Genomic DNA, 21,457 nt, shown 5'->3' on the forward strand with positions numbered 1-21,457 from the left:
ACAGTGCCGGGACCTCTGCACATGCGCGCTACAGTCGGCACGCAAGTGCAGTAGCTCCAGGCGCCGAACTGTGTGGGAGGGGCCCTAGCCCTGGCCCAATGGCCTCACTGGGGCTCCTCCCACGGCCAGCTCCTGTTCCCCGCCTGAGCAGACCCGACACTCGCTCCCCCCCCCCCCCCCCCCCCCCCGCCGACCAGACCCGACCTGACACCTGCTCCGACCTGAGACCCGCTCCTCCCCCCCCCCGACGTCCCGAGACCCGCTCCCCACCCTCCCCGCCCCGACCTGCTCCCCCCCCCGCCCCGACACCCGACACCCGCTCCCCCCCCCGCACCGACTCGAGACCCGACACCCGCTCCCCCCCCCCCCCGACTGACCCGACCCGACGCCCCCCCATCTCTCTCTCTCTCCTCCTTCTCTCTCTCTCTCTCCCCTCTCTCTCTCTCTCTCTCCCTCCCTCCCCCCTCCCTCTCTCTCCCTCCCTCCCCTCCCTCCCCTCTCTCTCTCTCCCTCCCTCCCCTCTCTCCTTCCCCTCTCTCTCTCCCTCCCTCCCCTCTCTCTCACTCTCCCTCCCCTCTCTCTCACTCCCCCTCCCTCCCCTCTCTCTCACTCTCCCTCCCTCCCCTCTCTCTCACTCTCCCTCCCTCCTCTCTCACTCTCCCTCCCTCCCCTCTCTCTCACTCTCCCTCCCTCCCCTCTCTCTCTCTCCCTCCCCTCTCTCTCTCTCCCTCCCTCTCTCTCCCCTCTCTCTCTCTCTCTCCCTCTCCCTCCCTCCCTCCCTCCCTCCCCTCTCTCTCTCTCCCTCTCCCTCCCTCCCTTCCTCCCTCCCCTCTCTCTCTCTCCCTCCCTCCCCTCTCTCTCTCCCTCCCCCCCTCCCTCTCTCTCCCCCTCCCGCTCAGCGGCACGAACGGCTGCAGAATTCTCCCTGGCTGAAGCACTTTCACACAGGTAGGAAGATGGTGTATTTAATCTTTTCGTGGCTTATAAATGTTTATTCAGGTTGGATTTATTTGTATAATATTTGTAGAAGTATAAATAAGGATTTATTGTCGAATTTAATGAGTTCCCTTCCACCCCCCACATCATTCTGGACGCCTAATCTGTAACCTGCGCCTGATTTTTTAATGTGTAGAACAGGTTTTTTCAGTTCTACAAAAATCTTCACTGGCGCCATTCTACTTTAGTTTGGAGTACATTTTCACTGTGGAAACTTTCAAATCAGGCGTCAGTGGCCGGACACGCCCCCTTTTGAAGAAAAAATTCTGTTCTAAACTAGAACTGTTCTACCTGACTAGAACTGCAGAAAAAAAAATGTGGAGAATTGCGATTTCTAAAATAGTCCGTTCTCCACCAGTTGCTCCTAAAAATCAGGCGCGAATCATGTGGAAACTTGGGCCCAATATTTCAACATTGACAAATGCGATGAATCAAAGTAAAAGCTTTCAATTATTATTTCAAAGTAAAAAAGGAATTAAAGCCTTCCTAGATTTTGGGTAGTCCTGGAACATCTCCAGATAAAACCTGGAAAAACAAGAAAACAAATAGAAATGAAAGAAAAACACAGTTGTCCAGTAAACCTTCACAATGAATGCATTGATACCGTTTCCTTCTCGAAAATATAGAACACAATTTGAAACCACTGTTGAAATGATGCAAGCTGCAAATAGTTATTTCAATACTGCAAGACCTGTGCTGTGTACACTTAATTCATTTTGAATTCAGTCTTTTGCTTTTAAATCCAAAGATGTTCACAAGAGGCAAAATGGTCATACTGGTCACATGAATTTTATTAAGAGAACAAAAAGAACAACTTGCATTTATACAACACCTTAGGATGCCCCAAAGCACTTTACAGTCAATAAAATACTTTTGAAGTATAGTCACAGCTATAATGTAGCCACAAGCGCAAGGCATTCCTGAACTTAAAACAGCAACCAAACACGAGAGCAAGAAAGCAGCTCTACAGACGGCTGAAGACCGAGGTCCAACAAAAAAAGGCAACCTAAAAAACAGATGGTGGGTGGAGAAAGCACTAGAGATCCAGCAGTTAGCCGACAACAACGACGTGCGTGGATTCTTCAGTGCAGTGAAGACCACTCACGACCCAAGCACCCAAGGCCCTACCCCACTGGCCAAGAATGGTGAGGTCTTCATCAAGGACAGAGAGGCCATTGGAAGGAGCATTTTGAAGATCTCCTTAACCGAGACTCTGTCATCGATGCGAGTGTCCTCGACTCCATCCCGCAGAATGCCATCGTTTCAGCACAACCCCAGCCTGGCACGAGGTACAAAAAAACACCCGGCAGCTGAAGAATAACAAGGCAACAAGAGCAGATGGAATTCCCGCCGAAGCATTAAAGCATAGCGAAGAAGTACTTTTGACATGAATGCATAACCCCATTTCTCTTATCTGGAAGGAGGAGAGCATGCCAGGCGATCTCATGGAAGCCATAAGTGTGACCATCTTCAAAAAGGAGGACAAGTCCAACTGCGGTAACTACAGGTCGGCCACAGGGAAAATCATTGCAATAATCCTCCGCAATCGCCTTCTTCCTGGGCTGAAGAGCTCCCAGAGTCTCAATGCGGATTCTGTCCACTAAGGGGCACAACGGACATGATCACCATCACGTGACAACTACAAGAGAAATGCAGGGAACAGCACCAACTCTTGTACATGGCTTTCTTTGACCTCACAAAGGCCTTTGACACGGTCAACCGTGAGGGATTATGGAGCGTCCTCCATTTCGGCTGCCCTCAAAGGTTTGTCACCATCCTCCATCTGCTCCATGATAACATGCAAGCCGTGATTCTGACCAATGGATCCACCACAGACCCAATTCACGTCCGGACCGGGGTCAAGCAGAGCTGAGTCATCGCACCAACGCTCTTTTCAATCTTCCTTGCTGCAATGTTACATCTTACCCGTAGCAAGCTCTCCGCCGGAGTGGAGCTAAACTATAGAACAGATGGGAATCTGTTCAACCTCCGCCACCTCCAGGTCAGATCCAAGGTCGTCCCATCCTCTGTCATTGAATTACAGTATGAAAATGACGCTTGCGCCTGCGCGCACTCGGAGGCCAAACTCCAAGCCATTGTCAACACTTTCACCGAGGCGTACGAGAGCATGGGCCTTACACTAAACATCCGTAAGACAAAGGTCCTCTACCAACCTGACCCCACCACACAGCACTGCCCCCCAGTCATCAAAATCCATGGCGCGGTCCTCGACAACGCGGACCATTTCCCATACCTCAGGAGCCTACTGTCGGCAAGAGTGGTCATTGACGACGAGGTCCAACACCGCCTTCAGTCGCCTGACGAAGAGAGTGTTCGAAGACCAGGACCTGAAATCTGGCACCAAGCTTATGGTCTACAGGGCTGTAGTGATACCTGCCCTCCTATATACTTCAGAGACATGGACCATATACAGCAGACACCTCAAAGCGCTGAAGAAGTACCACCAGTGCTGCCTCCGTAAGATCTTGCAAATCCATTGGCAGGACAGGCACCCGTGTCAATGTTCTTGCTCAGGCCAACATCCCCAGCATTGAAGCATTGATCAGCTCCATTGGGCGGGCCACATCGTCCGCATGCCTGACATGAGACTCCCAAAGCAAGTGCTCTATGCGGAGCTTCAACACGGCAAGCGAGCCCTGGTGGGCAGAGAAAATGTTTCATGGACACCCTCAAGCCTCTTTGATAAAGTGAAACATCCCCACCGACTCCTGGGAATCCCTGGCCCAAGACCGCCCAAAGTGGAGGAAGAGCATCCGGGAGGGCGCTGAGCACCTCGACTCTCATCGCCAAGAACACGCAGAAAACAAGCGTAAACAGCCGAAGGAGTGTGCGTCAACCCAGACTCCCCGACCACCCTTTCCTTCAACCACTGTCTGCCCCACCTGTGACAGAGACTGTAGGTCCCGCATTGGACTCCTCAGTCACCTGAGAACTCACTTTGAGTGGAAGCAAGTCATCTTCGACTCTGAGGGACTGCCTATGATGATGATGCTGCTGAATGTAGGAAGTACGGCTGCCAATTTGCACACAACGTGCTTCCACAAATAATGAACAGATAATCTGTTTTTAGTGGTGTTAGTTGAGGAATAAATATTGACCAGGACACTGGGGAGAACTCCCTGCTCTTCTTCAAAATAATGCCATGGGATCTTTTAGGTCCACCCGAGAGAGCAGACAAAGCCTCGGTTTAATTTCTCATCCGAAAGATGGTACCTCCAGCAGTGCAGTACTCCCTCATTACTGCGCTGGTGTGTCAGCCTGGATTTTCTGCTCACCTCTGACTCAGGAGATGAGTGGTAACAACTGAATCACAGCTGATACAGGAGATGTTATCTTCTCACTCCCTCCCCATTGTTATACCCTTCCAAAAACCACTCCCTGTGCTTGCACCCACAACCTTCTGACTCAGGCAAGGGTGCAACCCACTGAGCCACAGCTAACATCATGAAATGAGGAAGCAAAACTGTTAGGTATGTAAACATTACCAATATGTAAGACTTGCCACCAGGGGACACACCTGTGGGAGATCCAAGGGTCACCTGCACACCCTGGGCAAGTAGGTACAAAAGGCAGTCTACCATGCTGCCTCCTCACTCTGGAGTTACAATAAAGAGACCGTCACAACAGTTTGAGCTTAAGATATACAGTCTTGTGGAGTTATTCTAAACGTAACAATTGGCGACGAGTAACAGATCACGAACTTTCATGCAGTATTCTTGAGGCAAATGGCATGTTGGCCTTCATAGCGAGGGGATTTGAGAACAGGTGCAGGGAGGTGTTGCTACAGTTGTACAGGGCCTTGGTGAGGCCACACCTGGAGTATTGTGTACAGTTTTAGTCTCCTAACTTGAGAAAGGACATTCTTGCTATTGAGGTTCACCAGATTGATTCCCGGGATGGCGGGACTGACATATCAAGAAAGACTGGATCAACTGGGCTTGTATTCACTGGAGTTCAGAAGAATGAGAGGGGATCTCATAGAAATGTTTAAAATTCTGACGGGTTTAGACAGGTTAGATGCAGGAAGAATGTTCCCAATGTTGGGGAAGTCCAGAACCAGGAGTCACAATCTAAGGATAAGGAGTAAGCCATTTAGGACCGAGATGATGAGAAACTTCTTCACCCAGAGAGTGGTGAACCTGTGGAATTCTCTACCACAGAAAGTTGTTGAGGCCAATTCACTAAATATATTCAAAAAGGAGTTAGATGTAGTCCTTACTACTCGGGGGATCAAGGGGTATGGCGAGAAAGCAGGAATGGGGTACTGAAGTTGCATGTTCAGCCATGAACTCATTGAATGGCGGTGCAGGCTTAAAGGGCCGAATGGCCTACTCCTGCACCTATCTTCTATGTTTCTGTGTTTCTATTTGTTGAGGAAGCCTCCGTTGAGCATCTTGACCAGTATTTCGTGGCCAATGAGCTGGAAAAGGAAGAAACCGCGATCAAGCCGCAGGGCGATTCTCCTCACCATTTGCGGGTCCACGATATATGGACTCATCAAAAATCTGCTAGCACCGATGAAACCAACGGAGAAGACATATGAAGAGTTGTGCACGCTGGTTCGGGAACACCTCAAGCCGAAGGAGAGCATCTTGATGGCCAGGTATCGCTTTTATACACACCACTGCTCCGAGGGCCAGCATGTGGCGAGCTATGTCGCCGACCTAAGACGCCTTGCGGGACCATGCGTATTTGCTGGATTTTTCGGGGAAGTGTTGTGGGACTTTTTCATGCTTGGAATTGGCCACGAGGTCATTCTTCGCAAACTGCTGTCTGCCAAACCCCTAGATCTGAGCAAGGCCATCACGATAGTCCAGGCTTTTATGTACATGGCAGGGCCTACACGCCTGCAGAGGCCAGACTTAGGATGACTCAGAGTCCACCGTGGGCGTGAATGCGAATCCATTAGCACCGTGTTGGCGCTGCGGGGGTAATCATCGAGCCCATCAATGTCGATTCAAGTACTACATGTGCAAGTGCTGTGGAACAATGGGGCTCCTCCAGAGAATATGCAGACGGACTGCGACTCACCACGTGGCAGAGTCGACGAAGATGACCGATCTGGTGCGGATCACGCTGAATGAGTAAGAGAGGTAACTCAACCCGAGGCTGAAGAGGAAGTGTATGGGGTACGCACCTTCACCACCAAAAGCCCTCCGATAATGTTAAAAGTCAAATTAAACGGCATTCCAGTTTCCATGGAATTGGACAAGGGGGCGAGTCAGTCAATTATGAGCCCGAAGGCTTTTGAGAAACTGTGGGGCAACAAGGCACAAATACCAAAACTAAGCCCGATCCACACCAAGCTGCGCACTTACACCATAGAGCTCATACCAGTCATTGGCAATACGGCAGTGAAAGTATCGTACGATGGAGCTGTACATGATTTACCACTATGGATTGTACCAGGCGATGGCCCCAATGCTGTGTGGCAGAAGCTGGCTAGGAATGATCCGATGGAACTGGAACAACATCAAAGCATTGTCTTCCGAGGATGACTCCTCGTGCGCCCAAGTGCTAAACAAATTCCTGTCGTTATTCGAGCCAGGCATCGGCAACTTCACAGGCGCCAAAGTGCAGATCCATCTAGTCCCTAATGCACGACCTGTTCATCACAAGGCCCGAGCGGTTCCATACATGATGCGAGAGAAAGTCGAGATCGAGCTGGACAGACTTCAACAAGAGGGGATCATATCGCCAGTCGAGTTCAATGAGTGGGCCAGTCCAATTGTTCCTGTGTTGAAAAGCGATGGCACGGTCAGAATCTGCGGGGACTACAAGCCAACGATCAACCGAGTCTCAATACAGGACCAGTACCCGCTGCCCAAAAAAGTACCAGGACAACCTGTTTGCAACACTAGCGGGGGGGGGGGAGGAGGAAGTCGTTCACCAAGCTGGATCTAACCTCTGCTTACATGACACAGGAGCTGGCTGAACCTTCGAAAAAATTGACGGGCATCAACAGACACAGAGGACTGTTCACATACCACAGATGCTCCTTTGAGATTCGCTCGGCGGTGGACATCTTCCAGAGGAACATGGAGAGACTGCTGAAATCGGTTCCATGCACCGTGTTGTTCCAGGACAACATCTTGATCACTGGCTGCAACACCACCGAATACTTGCACAACTTGAAAGAAGTTCTAAAGCGACTGGACAGAGTGGGACTCAGGTTGAAATGCTCCAAGTGTGTTTTCCTGGTGCCAGAGGTCGAATTTCTGGGGAGAAAGATTGTGGCGGACGGCATCAGACTCACGGACTCCAAGACGGAGGCCATCAAGAATGCACCCAGACCACAGAATGTGACGGAGCTGCGTTCATTCCTGGGACTCAACTATTTTGGTAACTTTCTACCGAGGTTGAGCACTTTGCTGGAACCATTGCATTTATTGCTACACAAGGGTGACGACTGGGGTTGGAGTAAATCTCAAGAGACAGCATTGAACAAGGCCAGAAACCTGCTATGCTCTAACAAGTTACTTGTATTGTATGATCCGTGTAAACGTTTAGTACTAGCTTGTGATGCATCTTCGTACTGGGTCGGTTGTGTTACAGCAAGCCAATGGGTCAGACAAACTGCATATGCGTCCAGAAGCTTATCTAAGGCTGAAAGAGCTGACAGTATGGTTGCGAAAGAAACATTAGCATGCGGATACGGGGTTAAGAAAATGCACCAATACCTATTTGGGCTCCGGTTTGAGCTCGAAACCGACCACAAGCCGCTCATTTCCTTGTTCTCAGAAAGCAAAGGTATTAACACCAATGTTTCGTCCTGCATCCAAAGATGGGCACCAACGTTATCTGCGTATGACTATGTAATCTGCCACAGACCAGGCACTGAGAACTGTGCGGATATCCTCAGTCGGCTACCACTGCCCACCACCGGGATGGAAATGGCACAACCTGCAGACTTCCTCCTTGTAATGGATGCTTTTGAGAGCGAGGGGTCACCCGTTACCGTGGCTCAACTGTGGCTAACAAGGGAAATTAAGGATAGTGTTAAATCCAACGAAGAGGCATATAAATTGGCCAGAAAAAGCAGCCAACCTGAGAACTGGGAGAATTTTATAATACAGAAGAGGAGGACAAAGGGTTTAATTAGGAAGGGGAAATAGAGTATGGGAGGAAGCTTGCCAGGAACATAAAAACTGACTGCAAAAGCTTCTATAGATATGTGAAGAGAAAAAGATTAGTGAAAACAAATGTAGGTCCCTTGCAGTCAGAATCAGGTGAATTTATAACGGGGAACAAAGCAATGGCGGACCAGTTAAACAAATGCTTTGGTTCTGTTTTCACGAAGGAAGACACAAATAACTTTCCGGAAATACTAGGGGACGGAGGGTCTTGTGAGAAGGAGGAACTGAAGGATATCCTTATAAAGCAGGAAATTGTGTTTGGGAAATTGATGGGATTGAAGGCCGATAAATCCCCGGGGCCTGATAGTCTGCATCCCAGAGTACTTAAGAAAGTGGCCATAGAAATAGAGGATATAGAGAAACAGAAATAAAGGTGGACAAGTCCCATGGACCTGATGGCCTGCATCCTGGGGTCCTAAAAGCACCAAAATTCCCTGGATTTTGGGGCGGTCCCAGCGGATTGAAAAACCACAAATGTAACACCCCTATTTAAAAAGGAGGTAGACAAAAAAGCAGGAAACTATAGACCAGTTAGCCTAACATCTGTAGTTGGGAAAATTCTGGAGTCCATTATTAAGGAAGCAGTAGCGGGACATTTGGAAAAGCATAATTCAATCAAGCAGAGTCAGCATTGTTTTATGAAAGGGAAATCATGAGGACAAATTTGCTGGAGTTCTTTGAGGATGTAACGAGCAGGATGGATAAGGGAGAATCAATGGATGTGGTGTATTTGGACTTCCAGAAGGCATTTGAAAAAGTGCCACATAAAAGGTTACTGCACAAGATAAAAGTTCACGGGCTTGGGGGTAATATATTAGCATAGACAGAGGATTGGCAGAAAACAGAGAGTCGGGATAAATGGTTCATTCTCGGGTTGGCAATCAGTAACTAGTGGGGTGCCGCAGGGATCAGTGCTGGGGCCCCAACTATTTATAATCTATATTAATGACTTGGAAGAAGGGACCGAGTGTAAACGAGGCCAAGTTTGCTGACGATACAAAGATGGGAGGAAAAGTAATGTGTGGGGAGGACACAAAATCTTCAAAAGGACACAGACAGGCTAAGTGAGTGGGCAAAAATTTGGCAGATGGAGTATAATGTTGGAAAATGTGAGGTTATGCACTTTGGCAGAAAAAAAATCAAAGAGCAAATTATTATTTAAATGGAGAAAAATTGCAAAGTGCTGCAGTACAGCGGGACCGGGGGGTACTTGTGCATGATCCACCAAGCTGGAAAAACACGTGACTTTATCAGTGGAAATAGGCAAAAAACAATTTTAGGAGATCCCTTGAGTATACGATTATGAGGGGGCTTGACAAGGTGGATGCAGAGAGGATGTTTCCACTGATAGGGGAGGCTAGAGCTAAGGGGCAGCCCATTTAAAACTGAGATGAGGAGGAATTTCTTCTCTGAGGATTGTAAATCTGTAAAATTCGCTGCCTCAGAGAGCTGTGAAAGCTGGGTCATTGAATAAATTTAAGTCAGAGATAGACAATTTCTGAATCGATAAGGGAATAAGGGGTTATGGGGTCCAGGCAAGGAAGTGGACCCGAGTCCATGATCGGATCAGCCATGATCGTATTAAATGGCGGAGCAGGGGCGGTATGGCCTTCTCCTGCTCCTATTTCTTATGAATAGCGCTTTCTGCATTTCCATGTGGTAACATTACTGTTGGTTAAGAAGTTAAAATGAGCACATTTATCTCACTTTTTCCCCCCCACCATCGATTTATTCAAAAATAAATCACTTGGCCACTTTGAGGGTCAAAAGCATTTCAGTAGCACACACTACACACAAAAGCATATTGAAATTTCCCATCGATTAACTAGTGCGTAACTGGTCATACAATCTCAGACTAAATTTAAATTTAGTTTTAAAACTGCAGTGAGTGGAGAGAATGGCAAAGCAAAAGAAAGAGAAAACTGCCAAGTTAGCCACTATTGGGAGTGGTTTGTACCTATTCAGAAAAGAATGTGACATTGCTCAGAAGTACACTGGTGGTGCCAAACAACGAACAGGCAGATCCAAAACGCCACCACATTAAGAAAACTCAAGCTAAGCTGAAGCAACCCAATGGAGAACTGCCAAGTTCCACAAAGGAAGCAGCATCTGTGATTTACTAAAACAAAGCATACAACTCAGCGCTGTTACACTCATGGAAAAAGGCAAGACCGTTTACTCATCACTTTGGGTTTTCTGAAGACAATGGCCGATAAATTCAGGGATGGCAAGCATTCAATTCCCACGTCTGAATGGTGGGGCCCGAGGCGCCACTGATATTGGGCCTCATTTCCATCGAGCCGCAGAGCGAAACAAACAGTTCATCGGCGATCTTCTGGCCTTTCTGAATATGGCAAGTGGCACACCTCCAGCTCATAACGAGCGTGCACTTTCTACCCGCCATATTGGAGGGTTGGGAGGCTGCTTAGCGTCCGAAAAAAATCGGGCAGCTGAATTTCTACGAACTCCACAAATTCAAGAAGCGGCATTTCATTTTAATCAGTGGTGAGGCCAATTCAGTCATGTTGGAAAATTCTGAAGATTGGAGGCATGCCAAGCTCCTTGCATAGTTGCAGATTTTTGTCCAGAGGAGGTTTTCAAAACACAAATGAGATTACCAACTTTTACTTCAAAAAGGAGAAAAGTGTTCAGGCAGGAAGAAAAATACACCGTTCCTGGCACATTTCAGCACACAAGTGGCAAGAAAAGCTTGCTCGTATGCATCAGAAAATCTGTAAAGCAACATCGTTTCTAACTGGAGGAATTGTCTAAAATTTACAGTACAGCCCAGCCCATTCAGTAAAAGTAAGTGAGGAGGAGAACAATGATACCATGTACAAACTGGGCTCAAGTGAACCAGTGGCAATGGTAAATCGTGTCAAATGGCCAAATGTGCCTCAGCACGCCATACACAGCAAATAAATGAATAATTGATAGAAGGAAAGCAAAGATGGACTATTTTAGATTCAAGCTTCACCTGTTGCAAGACTGGAAACATTTAAAATCTGCACGTGCGTAACAATGTTTGGATAAGCCAGTCACTGTTTATTACAGTACTGTACATTAAACCAATCACAAAAATACGGCATGTAGTGATTTCTTAACAAATATACTACAAAATTTGATGGAGCTTATTTTCTGTTCCGGATCCTGGTGCTATTAGATCACCTGGGCACAGCAAATACAGATAAATTAGGCGGGAAGCAACGAGTGACCCCAACCGAGACCACAACTTTAAAAGGATGGGCTAATCCTCAGGCAATTCTCCCCACCAGTCTGCCATATACACACGGCCATGAAATCAAATAGCCCCACGTGCAAGATCTGCCTCAATATATTGATCAAGACTTTGTTAAAAAAAATAGCCGAAATGCAATTTCACCTTGAGTTAGAGAACATTTAGAATCAATGAATAGCACAGCGCCGAAGGAGGCCCATTAATGCACATAATTAAGAAACGGAAGAGAAAAGTTGCGATTTAGCTTCTCAAAATTACCTGTGATGATGCAAAGCACGTGTTCCTAAACAAAGGGCTGTGAAAATGGCAAAAGCAAAGGCTGGGAAGGTCCATGTTGCTATGGAAAAACCAAACCACTCCACGATCTCACCAAAGTAGTTTGCTACGGAGATATATTCAAATAATCCTCCTGAAAAAAACAGAATTGCCAGGAAGGTTTCAGCAGTTTAGGATTGCAGAAACAGGAAGTGTAACTACTTATTAATTTCTACTGTCATTGAATCTTACAGTACATGGCGAATAGTGCAAATCAATTAGTGTCACAAGAGTCAGAGGCCTTAGTTATCATACATAGTAATAAAAATTTTTTAAAAGTTTGACTTAATTTCTCTGGTGGGAGATGCTTAAAGTGCTAACTTTCATTTCAATATACATACATATACACATACAAATAAATAAAAAAGTGGTGCCACAAACAAGGCATTTATCATTGCTCCATTCGCCGCTGATTGTCTGGGTTCACTTTGAAGCTGGGCAGAGTCACAGCTGCAAAGACAGTTAGGCTGACTAAATTGAAAACCATCAGTCTCGATGTTTGAAAGAAAAGATGATTGATTACAACTAAAGCATTTTCTCTTTTGCTCCACTTTGTCTGCCTCCCTCACATCCTATTTTAGAAATCAGCATGAGGTGCTCCCGGGCAGCTGCCAAGTTCCCTTAACTCCACCAGAAGAAATTGTGGTGAAACCCAAGGCTCACTATTAATGTGTTGAATACATTTCTCTTGGCCAGGTTCTTAAAATCAAGAAAAACTATGAAACTTGAAGATCTTTAGCTCATTTAAGCAGAGTTTCCGTGCTAAATCCAGAAATAGCAACAGAATGTTATACAAACGGGCTGGTTACCCGTAATTAAATTACGTGTAATTTAACTCAATTTTAAGAGCACCTTTTACTGCACCAGTGAAGGTTTTTCACTTCCCACAGTCGACAAGCTTTCACACTTCCTAAAAATGTACAATTTTAGTGCCAAATGACGGGAGATTTTGTACTAGGAATTGGATTGAGGCTGTCCAAACTTCCTGTAGGCACCTTACAGACCGGTCTATAATCTGAGCCAGATAGATTCAAACCAGAAAACAGACATGAAAAGACAATATACTCACTTTATAAAAACAAAAGTTGGCAGACTGTAGGAGATAGCCTCTAAAAATGTTAGATGCTACAATCATTATGCTAAGCCAAACATAAAAATATTTGGGTCCCGACAATGTAGAATTCTGCCTGGTATGTCCTGTCCACAAACTGCAGGACAAATCCAATCTGGCCAATTACCACCCTATCAGTCCCCTGGGAGGACAAACGCACCAACATTAGCGTCCTGGATCAGGCCAACATCCCCAGCATCGAAGCAATGACCACACTCGACCAGCTCCATTGGGCAGGCCACATTGTCCACATGCCTGACACAAGACTCTCTAAGCAAGCGCTCTACTCGGAACTCTTACACGGCAAGCGAGCCCAAGGTGGGCAGAGGAAACGTTTCAAGGACACCCTCAAAGCCTCCTTGATAAAATGCAACATCTCCACCGACACCTGGGAGTCCCTGGCCAACGACTGCCCTAAGTGGAGGAAGTGCATCCGGGAGGGCTCAGAGCATCTCGAGTCTCGTCGTCGAGAGCGTGCAGAAAACAAGCGCAGGCAGCGGAAGGAGCGTGCGGCAAACCAGTCCCACTCACCCTTTCCTTCAACGACTGTCTGTCCCATCTGTGACGAGACTGTAATTCCTGTATTGGACTGTACAGTCATCCAAGAGCTCAGCTTTAGAGTGGAAGCACATCTTCCTCGATTTCGAGGGACTGCCTATGATGATGATGAGTCTACTCTCAATCAGCAAAGTGATGGAAAGTGCCATCGACAGTGCTATCAAGCGGCACTTACTTACCAACAACCTGCTCACTGATGCTCAGTTTGGTTCTGCCAGGACCACTCAGCTTCAGACCTCATTACAGCCTTGGTCCAAACATGGACAAAAGAACAAAAATCCAGGTGTGAGGTGAGAGTGACTGTCCTTGACATCAAGGCAGCATTTGACTGAGTGTGGCATCAAGGAGCCCTAGTCAAATTGAAGGCAATGGGAATCGGGGAAAACTCTCCACTGGCTGGAGTCACATCTAGCATAAAGGAAGATGGTTGTGGTTGTTGGAGGTCAATCATCCCAGCCCCAGAACATCGCAGCAGGAGTTCCTCAGGGATGGTTCCTCGGCCCAACCATCTTCAGCTGTATCATCAATGACCTTCCCTCCATCATAAGGTCAGAAGTGGGGATGTTTGCTGATGACTGCACAGTGTTCAGTTCCATTTGCAACTCCTCAGATAATGGAGCAGTCCATGCCCACATGCAGCAAGAACTGGACAACATTCAGGCTTGGGCTGATAATTGGCAAATAACATTCGCGCCACAAAAGTGCCAGTCAATGACCGTCTCTAACAAGCGAGAGTCTAACCACCTCCCCTTGATATTCAACGGCATTATTATCGCTGAATCCCCCACCATCAACATCCTGGGGGGGGGTCACCATTGACCACAAATGTAATTGGACCAGCCACATAAATACCATGGCAACAAGAGCGGGTCAGAGGCTGGTTATTCTGCGGCTAGTGTCTCACCTCCCGACTGCCAAAAGCCTTTCCACCATCTATGAGGCACAAGTCAGGAGTGTGATGGAATACTCACCACTTGCCTGGATGAGTGCAGCTCCAACAACACTCAAGAAGCTTGACACCATCCAGGACAAAGCAGCCTACTTGATTGGCACCCCATCCACCACCTTCAACATTCACTCCCTCCACCACTGACACACCGTGGCTGCAGTGCGTACCATCTATTAGTTGAATTGCAGCAACTCGCCACAGCTTCTTCGGCAGCACCTCCAAAACCCGTGATTTCTACAACCTAGAAGTACAAGGACAGCAGGCGCATGGAAGCACCATCACCTGCAAGTTCCCTTCCAAGTTACGCACCATCCTGACTTGGAAGTACATTGCAATTCCTTCATCGTCGCTGGGTCAAAATCCTGGAACTCACTCCCGAACAGCACTGGGGGAGTACCTTAACCACAAGGACTGCAGCAGTTCAAGAAGGTGGCTCACTTTCTCAAGGGCAATTAGAGATGGGCAATAAATGCTGACCTTGCCAGCGACACCTACATCCCAGAACGAATGAAAAACCAAGTTGCCAGCTTTCTGGATTTAGCACGGAGACTCTTTCAGTGAGCAAAAGGTCTACAAGATCCTGTTCATCAGTGGGAGATTTGAAAATGGCAACTTCATATGGTTAAAGTTTCAGTAAATTTGAAGTCAGGGGGCAGTAGCGCCAATGTGGGCCTGGACTTGCGGTTTCACTGAAGAGAAAGTTACCGATGTTAATCAAGGAGTAATATTGAAGGTTTACCAAGTCAGCTGATGGAACAGATCTACAAGACTTATCCATAAGAAGCACCAGCATGATCAATTAATGTTATTTCATCCAACCTCCATGAAAGAATAGCACATTTCCAATATTTAACCACGCACGTATTAAAATGACAAGTGCTTCCAAATCAGAAATCACCCGTACAGAGAAACTGAAATGCAATCTTCGTGATTTTCTTTTACATGACTGCAAGAGGGAACCTTTGAATTTGACATGGGAGTAAAAGACAATTTAATTCACAACAACTGTACCAACTGCATTTTTACAATAAATTCTGGTACTTCCTCAGCATTTGCTGGTGGAATTTAGCTAAAATGTAATAGCACATACTGTGCTTTTCCTAGTACCTGCATTTCAGGTTGGCTACAAAAGAAATTAGGAAACAAACATGAGCCTATTAAATGACCAGTCATTAACATTTAGCATATGAACAGGAGTTGAAAAGACAGATGCAATTGATGGGTGCGCAGTGGATGGATGTTAAATGCAAGACTCAATTACTGGTCGAAGGAAAGATAAAAAATGGAGGGTGGAAAGTTACCTGTAGGAATTTTGTAAGTTACATCTCCAGGTTCTCTCAACATCCGCAACAAATGATCACTATGGACATTGAAGGCCATCCCCAGTAAGAATAGCATCAGCCCTGCAATACAGAGAGATTCTTCATTTCTTTGAGCACAGTAGGGAAAAACATACTCAGCTCTGAACAATGGTCTGTCCACCACTTTGCTGCATCAGTCTTCACTTCTAAAGTCTATAAACTTTTAAGACCCCAGCATGGCATCATCTAATTTACCTTGTCTTCTCCTCTACCTTGTTCAATTTGTGTCCAGCACTACAGGCCTTGGCGCACCCAGACCTCTCAAGGGAGCGTCGGGAGCCTAAAATAAGTGAATAGTGTTGATGGTCCCAGATTTATCCAAGGGCATCAGATGAATCTTCAACTCCCTGCCCTTTTTACCACATATTCACGCAAGGATTGGATTGAAGATTTACCATTCACATCCGAGATTGGCAAGATGCCAACTGCTCTCCTAACCCCGTCAAAATTATATTAAGTTACACATGCTGATCACTACTGGAACGCAGTGCAACACTACTACATGTAAATCAGAGTTGAAGTCAGGCAGATGTGATAACTAACAATTGTATTTATAACATCTAAAACAACTAATATCACAAGGTTGAAGAATTGCAATCAGCATTTTTCCTACATCAATTGACAGAATCTAAAATAATTGGCATCCAGTCCAGATAGCCATAATTTAAATGATCACGATAGCCTCAACTGAGGTTTGGATGAGTTCTGGATGAACAGCAATTCTCTCACATTGATTATTGGGAAGGCTGGAGCCATTGTTTTTGGTCACCGTCACAAACTCCGTTTCCTAGTCACTGACTCCATCCCTCTCTCGAACTTACTGTTCGTAACCTTGGCGCCATATTAGACCCTGAAATGAGCTTTCAACCATATATCTGCAGCATAATGGAGACTGCCTATTTTCCATCTCCGTAACATCGCCCGTCTCTGCCCTTGCCTCAGCTCATCCGCTTCTGAAACCCTCATCCATGCCTTTACCACCTCTAGACTTGACTATTCCAACGCTGGCCTCCCACATTCTTCCCTACGTAAACTAGAGGTGATTCAAAACTCGGCTGCCCGTGTCCTAACTTGCACCAAGTCCTGTTCACCCATCACCCCTGTGCTCGCTGACCTACATTGGCTTCCGGTTAAGCAATGCCTCAATTTCAAAATTCTCACTTGTTTACAAATCCCTCAAAGGCCTTGTCCCTCCCCTGCTCTCTAATCTCCTTTAGCCCCACATTCCCTCTAAAACAGGAACACAAAGCATATAACCTCTTCCTTTTAGTAGGCTGGCTGCGATAGCATCGGTTTCAACTGGGGGGGCGAGGGGCCGGGGAGGGCCTCAGTGTCTCCTCCGAAGTTGCCCTAGGAGATAGTCATCCATGGCCGGTCACTGCCCACTGCCTTCCTACTTTGGTCGTCTTCTAGTTTTAGCTTAATATACATGATCTCTTTGCACTGTATAGTTATTTTCTGTCTCTGAACCCAGAGGGAGAGAGAGAGAGAGAATAATCCATTAGTAAAAGCTGTGGTGAGCTTTACAAGTCTGTTCAAAGAAACTCAGCAAATCTTCCCAACTTTTCCTGTTAACCTCGATACTTTTCACAGAACGGCTTGCACTATAGCTTCTTTTCCAATACTATTTTGGAAACTTTGTCTCTCTAAAATTAGTGGGTGGGAAAAACAAGCCCATTCACAGGACCGAAACATCAGTGACAAAAAAACAAAAGGATCAACTCGGTCATGTGATCCTTTCCAAGAGGTCATTTAGTGGAAAGGAGAGAGTGGGGAAGAAGAAGAGGGGCGGGGGGGGGAAGAAGAAGAGTGGGGTGGGGGGGGGGGGGGTGGAAGAAGTAGGAGGTGGCGGGGGGAAGAGAATGGGGGCAAAGAAGAAGAGAGTGGGGGGGAGCAGAAAGTGTGGGGGGGGGGGGGGAAGAGGAGGACACAAAAAATCTGCAAAAGGACATAGACAGGCTAAGTGAGTGGGCAAAAATTTGCCAGATGGAGTATATTGTGTTCCTAGCACAGATGAGACTGCACACAGGAAGGTTAAAGTAACAGTGACCTCAGTCTTTAATAAGACACTCCAGAGTGAGGAGCAGGCCTTAGGGGCCAGCTTACATACAATGCTCCCAAGGGATCCCTTGGGACTTCAGGGGATGAGCTCCCTGGTGGCGGAACATGGGAGTGCATGCTTTACAGATACACAACAGAGTATAATGTTGGAAAGTGTGAGATCATGCACCTTGGCAGAGAAAATCAAAGAGCAAGTTATTATTTAAATGAAGAAAGATTACAAAGTGCCGTAGTACAGGCATGGGTGGCGGGGCGGGGGCGAGGCGTTAAAGACGCACATCTGTCAAAAAAGTGCTGTACAAATAGTTACACTGAATTAAATAGTCCCCAAATATGTGTAGTTTATGCTCCATGACTATTTGGCACATATCTTCAATACAGTTTGTTTAGCGAGAAACCCTCAAATGTCTTGTTAGCAAATGGTGGTCAATAGATTCCTTCCCGCCTCCCCCCCCACCCACCCCCACCAATATAAAAAAAGCAAAATGCCCATTTCCTCATTGTAATCCACGAACTGGAGAGTGTGTGTTTGACACATGCACCTGGAGAACCTATAAAAGTAAAGGAGATTAATTTGCGTGAATGACTGTTTTTAAAAAATACCAAGGAAGCACATCCTTATTTTCGGTGAGTGACTGAATGAGGTAATGGATTTCCTGTTATAACCCTTTCCCCATCACACTCACATTTCTCATTCACCGTACCGATATCCGTTCCATAAGCACACTCTTGCTCCCTACATTTTATGTACCCAATATCCGGGTATGGTAGAGTGGAGCCTGGAGATCCAAACAGAAACTTTTGTTACTAGGGCCACAACTCCACAGCCGTTGTGGCCCATTTACGCCACTACTCCAGCAGAAGTGCCAGGAAATAGGACAGGACCCGGATATGCCTTTCGTCAGGGATTCCTGTGGGTTTTGAGGCCGGTAGAGGTGCCACCTGCTTCAAAGCAATGCAATAGACGATAGGGCTCCCCTAGGCTGGAAGCTCAGAGGCTTGGCAGATCTTCAAGGGCAGGTAAGCCAAGAAGAAAGAGGAATACCAGCCTCAGAGATGCTGGAAGTGGGGCCCAACGTGGGGGTCCATAGTTTCAGGGCGGCGCGGGCCCCTGGACACCACCGCAGGTTGGGAGGATAAAAGAGCATACCACTGTAGCTTCCATCGTGAGCTGCTACAAGTGTGCGACGGCTTCGAAGTGGGCAACGTCATCAAAACTCAGGTCGCCATTTGGATTGTGGGCAGGAACGTCGGTGAGGCCCAGGTACAGCGGAGGAGCGGTGAGAGATCGTGACGGAGGAGCGGCAAATGAGGGTATGGGGTCCAGAAGAGCCGAGGACCCAGGGGCTGCACAGGCCAACCCACACTGCAATGTGTGTGAGCACTAGGTCCGTGCAGCAGAATAGGTCTCCAGTCGTCCTGGTTAACCCTTGCCACCGGATAAAGGCCTAGTTCTGTCAAGCCCGTGTGGTGGCTGAAGTGCAACGGTCACCACATGTTAAAAAAATCCATGCACAGGCATCTTCCACCCCCTCAATTGGAGTTCAGGACTGGAATATCAGGTTGGGTTGGGGAAGTCCAGAACCAGGGGTCACAGTCTAAGGATAAGGGGTAAGCCATTTAGGACCGAGATGCGGAGGAACTTCTTCACCCAGAGAGTGGTGAACCTGTGGAATTCTCTACCACAGAAAGTTGTTGAGGCCAATTCACTAAATATATTCAAAAAGGAGTTAGATGAGGTCCTTACTACTAGGGGGATCAAGGGGTATGGCGAGAAAGCAGGAATGGGGTACTGAAGTTGAATGTTCAGCCATGAACTCATTGAATGGCGGTGCAGGCTAGAAGGGCCGAATGGCCTACTTCTGCACCTATTTTCTATGTTTCTATGTTTCTATGTCCTTTGTGGATAATGGAGAACCTGTGGATATGGAGTATTTGGATTTCCAGAAGGCATTTGACAAGGTGCCACATAAAAGGTTACTGCACAAGATAAAAGTTCACGGGCTTGGGGGTAATATATTAGCATGGATAGAGGATTGGCTAACTAACAGAAAACAGAGAGTCGGGATAAATGGTTCATTCTCTGGTTGGCAATCAGTAACTAGTGGGGTGCCGCAGGGATCAGTGCTGGGACCCCAACTATTTACAATCTATATTAACGACTTGGAAGAAGGGACTGAGTGTAACGTAGCCAAGTTTGCTGACGATACAAAGATGGGAGGAAAAGCAATGTGTGGGGAGGACACAGAAAATCTGCAAAAGGAAATAAACAGGCTAAGTGAGTGGGCAAAAATTTGGCAGATGGAGTATAATGTTGGAAAGTGTGAGGTCATGCACTTTGGCAGAAAAAAATCAAAGAGCAAGTTATTATTTAAATGGAGAAAGATTGCAAAGTGCTGCAGTACAGCGGGACCTGGGGCTACTTGTGCATGAAACACAAAAGGATAGTTTGCAGGTAAAGCAAGTGATCAGGAAGGCCAATGGTATCTTGGCCTTTATTGCAAAGGGGATGGAGTATAAAAGCAGGGAAGTCTTGCTACAGCTATATAAGGTATTGGTGAGACCACACCTGGAATACTTCGTTCAGTTTTGGTTTCCATACTTATGAAAGAATATACTTGCTTTGGAGGAAGTTCAGAGAAGGTTCACTAGTTTGATTTCGGGGATGAGGGGGTTGACTTATGACGAAAGATTGAGTAGGTTGGGCCTCTACTCATTGGAATTCAGAAGAATGAGTCATTGGAATTCAGAAGAATGAGAGGTGATCTTATCGAAACTTATAAGATTATGAGGGGGCTTGACAAGGTGGATGCAGAGAGGATGTTTCCATTGATGGGGGAGACTAGAACTAGAGGGCATGATTTTAGAATAAGGGGCCGCCCATTTAAAACAGGGATGAGGAAAAATTTCTTCTCTCAGAGGGTTGTTAATCTGTGGAATTCACTGCCTCAGAGAGCTGTGGAAGCTGGGACATTGAATAAATTTAAGACAGAAATAGACAGTTTCTTAAACGATAAAGGGTTGCTGAGTCCATGATCAGATCAGCCATAATCTTATTAAATGGCGGAGCAGACTCGAGGGGCTATACGGCCTACTGCTGCTCCTATTTCGTATGTTCTTATCTGTGAACCCATGTGGAAGCAAGTCATCCTCGTTCGAGGGACAGCCTATGAGGATGATAGTTTCTTAAACTCTTGACTTTATTTTCTCCTCCCCCTCCCAGAAAAAGCAATACGCTGACCAATATTCTCTCTAAGCTGCACAGTAATGGGAAAGGTCCCCCATAGCCCGCTCAACAGCATTTACATTGCAAATGCCGCGCATGCTCAGAAATTTTAAGGGATCGCACAGTCAAAGAAATAGGCCGCGCAGAACAAAGCACAGCTTCCAGGAAACTCTTCTGCACACATTACTAAGCGCCAACTAAATTTGGCACACTTCAAGGCAAAGCAATGAGTTTGTGTTAGTGGTTTCTACCTGCTTTGTTGTCTAAAAATATTTGCATAAAACTACAGGTACCACAATTGAAGTGATAGTTTGCATCCAGACAATAGTGTGTATCCTTTCTAGTCTGATTCTAAAACAAGCTAGCAATAACCATATTTGAAGTGACCAAACATATCTCAAAAGATCAGCAAGCTTTATGTTTCGAAGTGTGATGGTTCACTCCCTTGCCCCACTCACTCTGTGCTCGAGCGTGGCGAACAGACA

The 21,457-nt window shown here is 46.7% G+C and overlaps 1 protein-coding gene across 1 annotated transcript in view; it reads right to left on the reverse strand.

Moving 5' to 3' along the window:
• Nucleotides 1-916: 916 nt before the first annotated feature.
• The window catches only part of LOC139272584 (3-oxo-5-alpha-steroid 4-dehydrogenase 2-like), a 77,654-nt gene continuing 57,113 nt past the window's right edge, over nt 917-21,457 (reverse strand). The window contains exons 3-5 of the mRNA XM_070888652.1: nt 15,626-15,727; nt 11,650-11,800; nt 917-1,521 (exon numbers count right to left, since the gene is read on the reverse strand). Coding sequence (XP_070744753.1) covers nt 1,455-1,521; nt 11,650-11,800; nt 15,626-15,727 — 320 coding nt within the window. The 3' untranslated portion in view covers nt 917-1,454. The remainder of the gene's footprint in view (nt 1,522-11,649; nt 11,801-15,625; nt 15,728-21,457) is intronic.

This window comes from Pristiophorus japonicus, chromosome 9, assembly GCF_044704955.1.
Source record: "Pristiophorus japonicus isolate sPriJap1 chromosome 9, sPriJap1.hap1, whole genome shotgun sequence".
NCBI classification, from domain to species: domain Eukaryota; kingdom Metazoa; phylum Chordata; class Chondrichthyes; family Pristiophoridae; genus Pristiophorus; species Pristiophorus japonicus.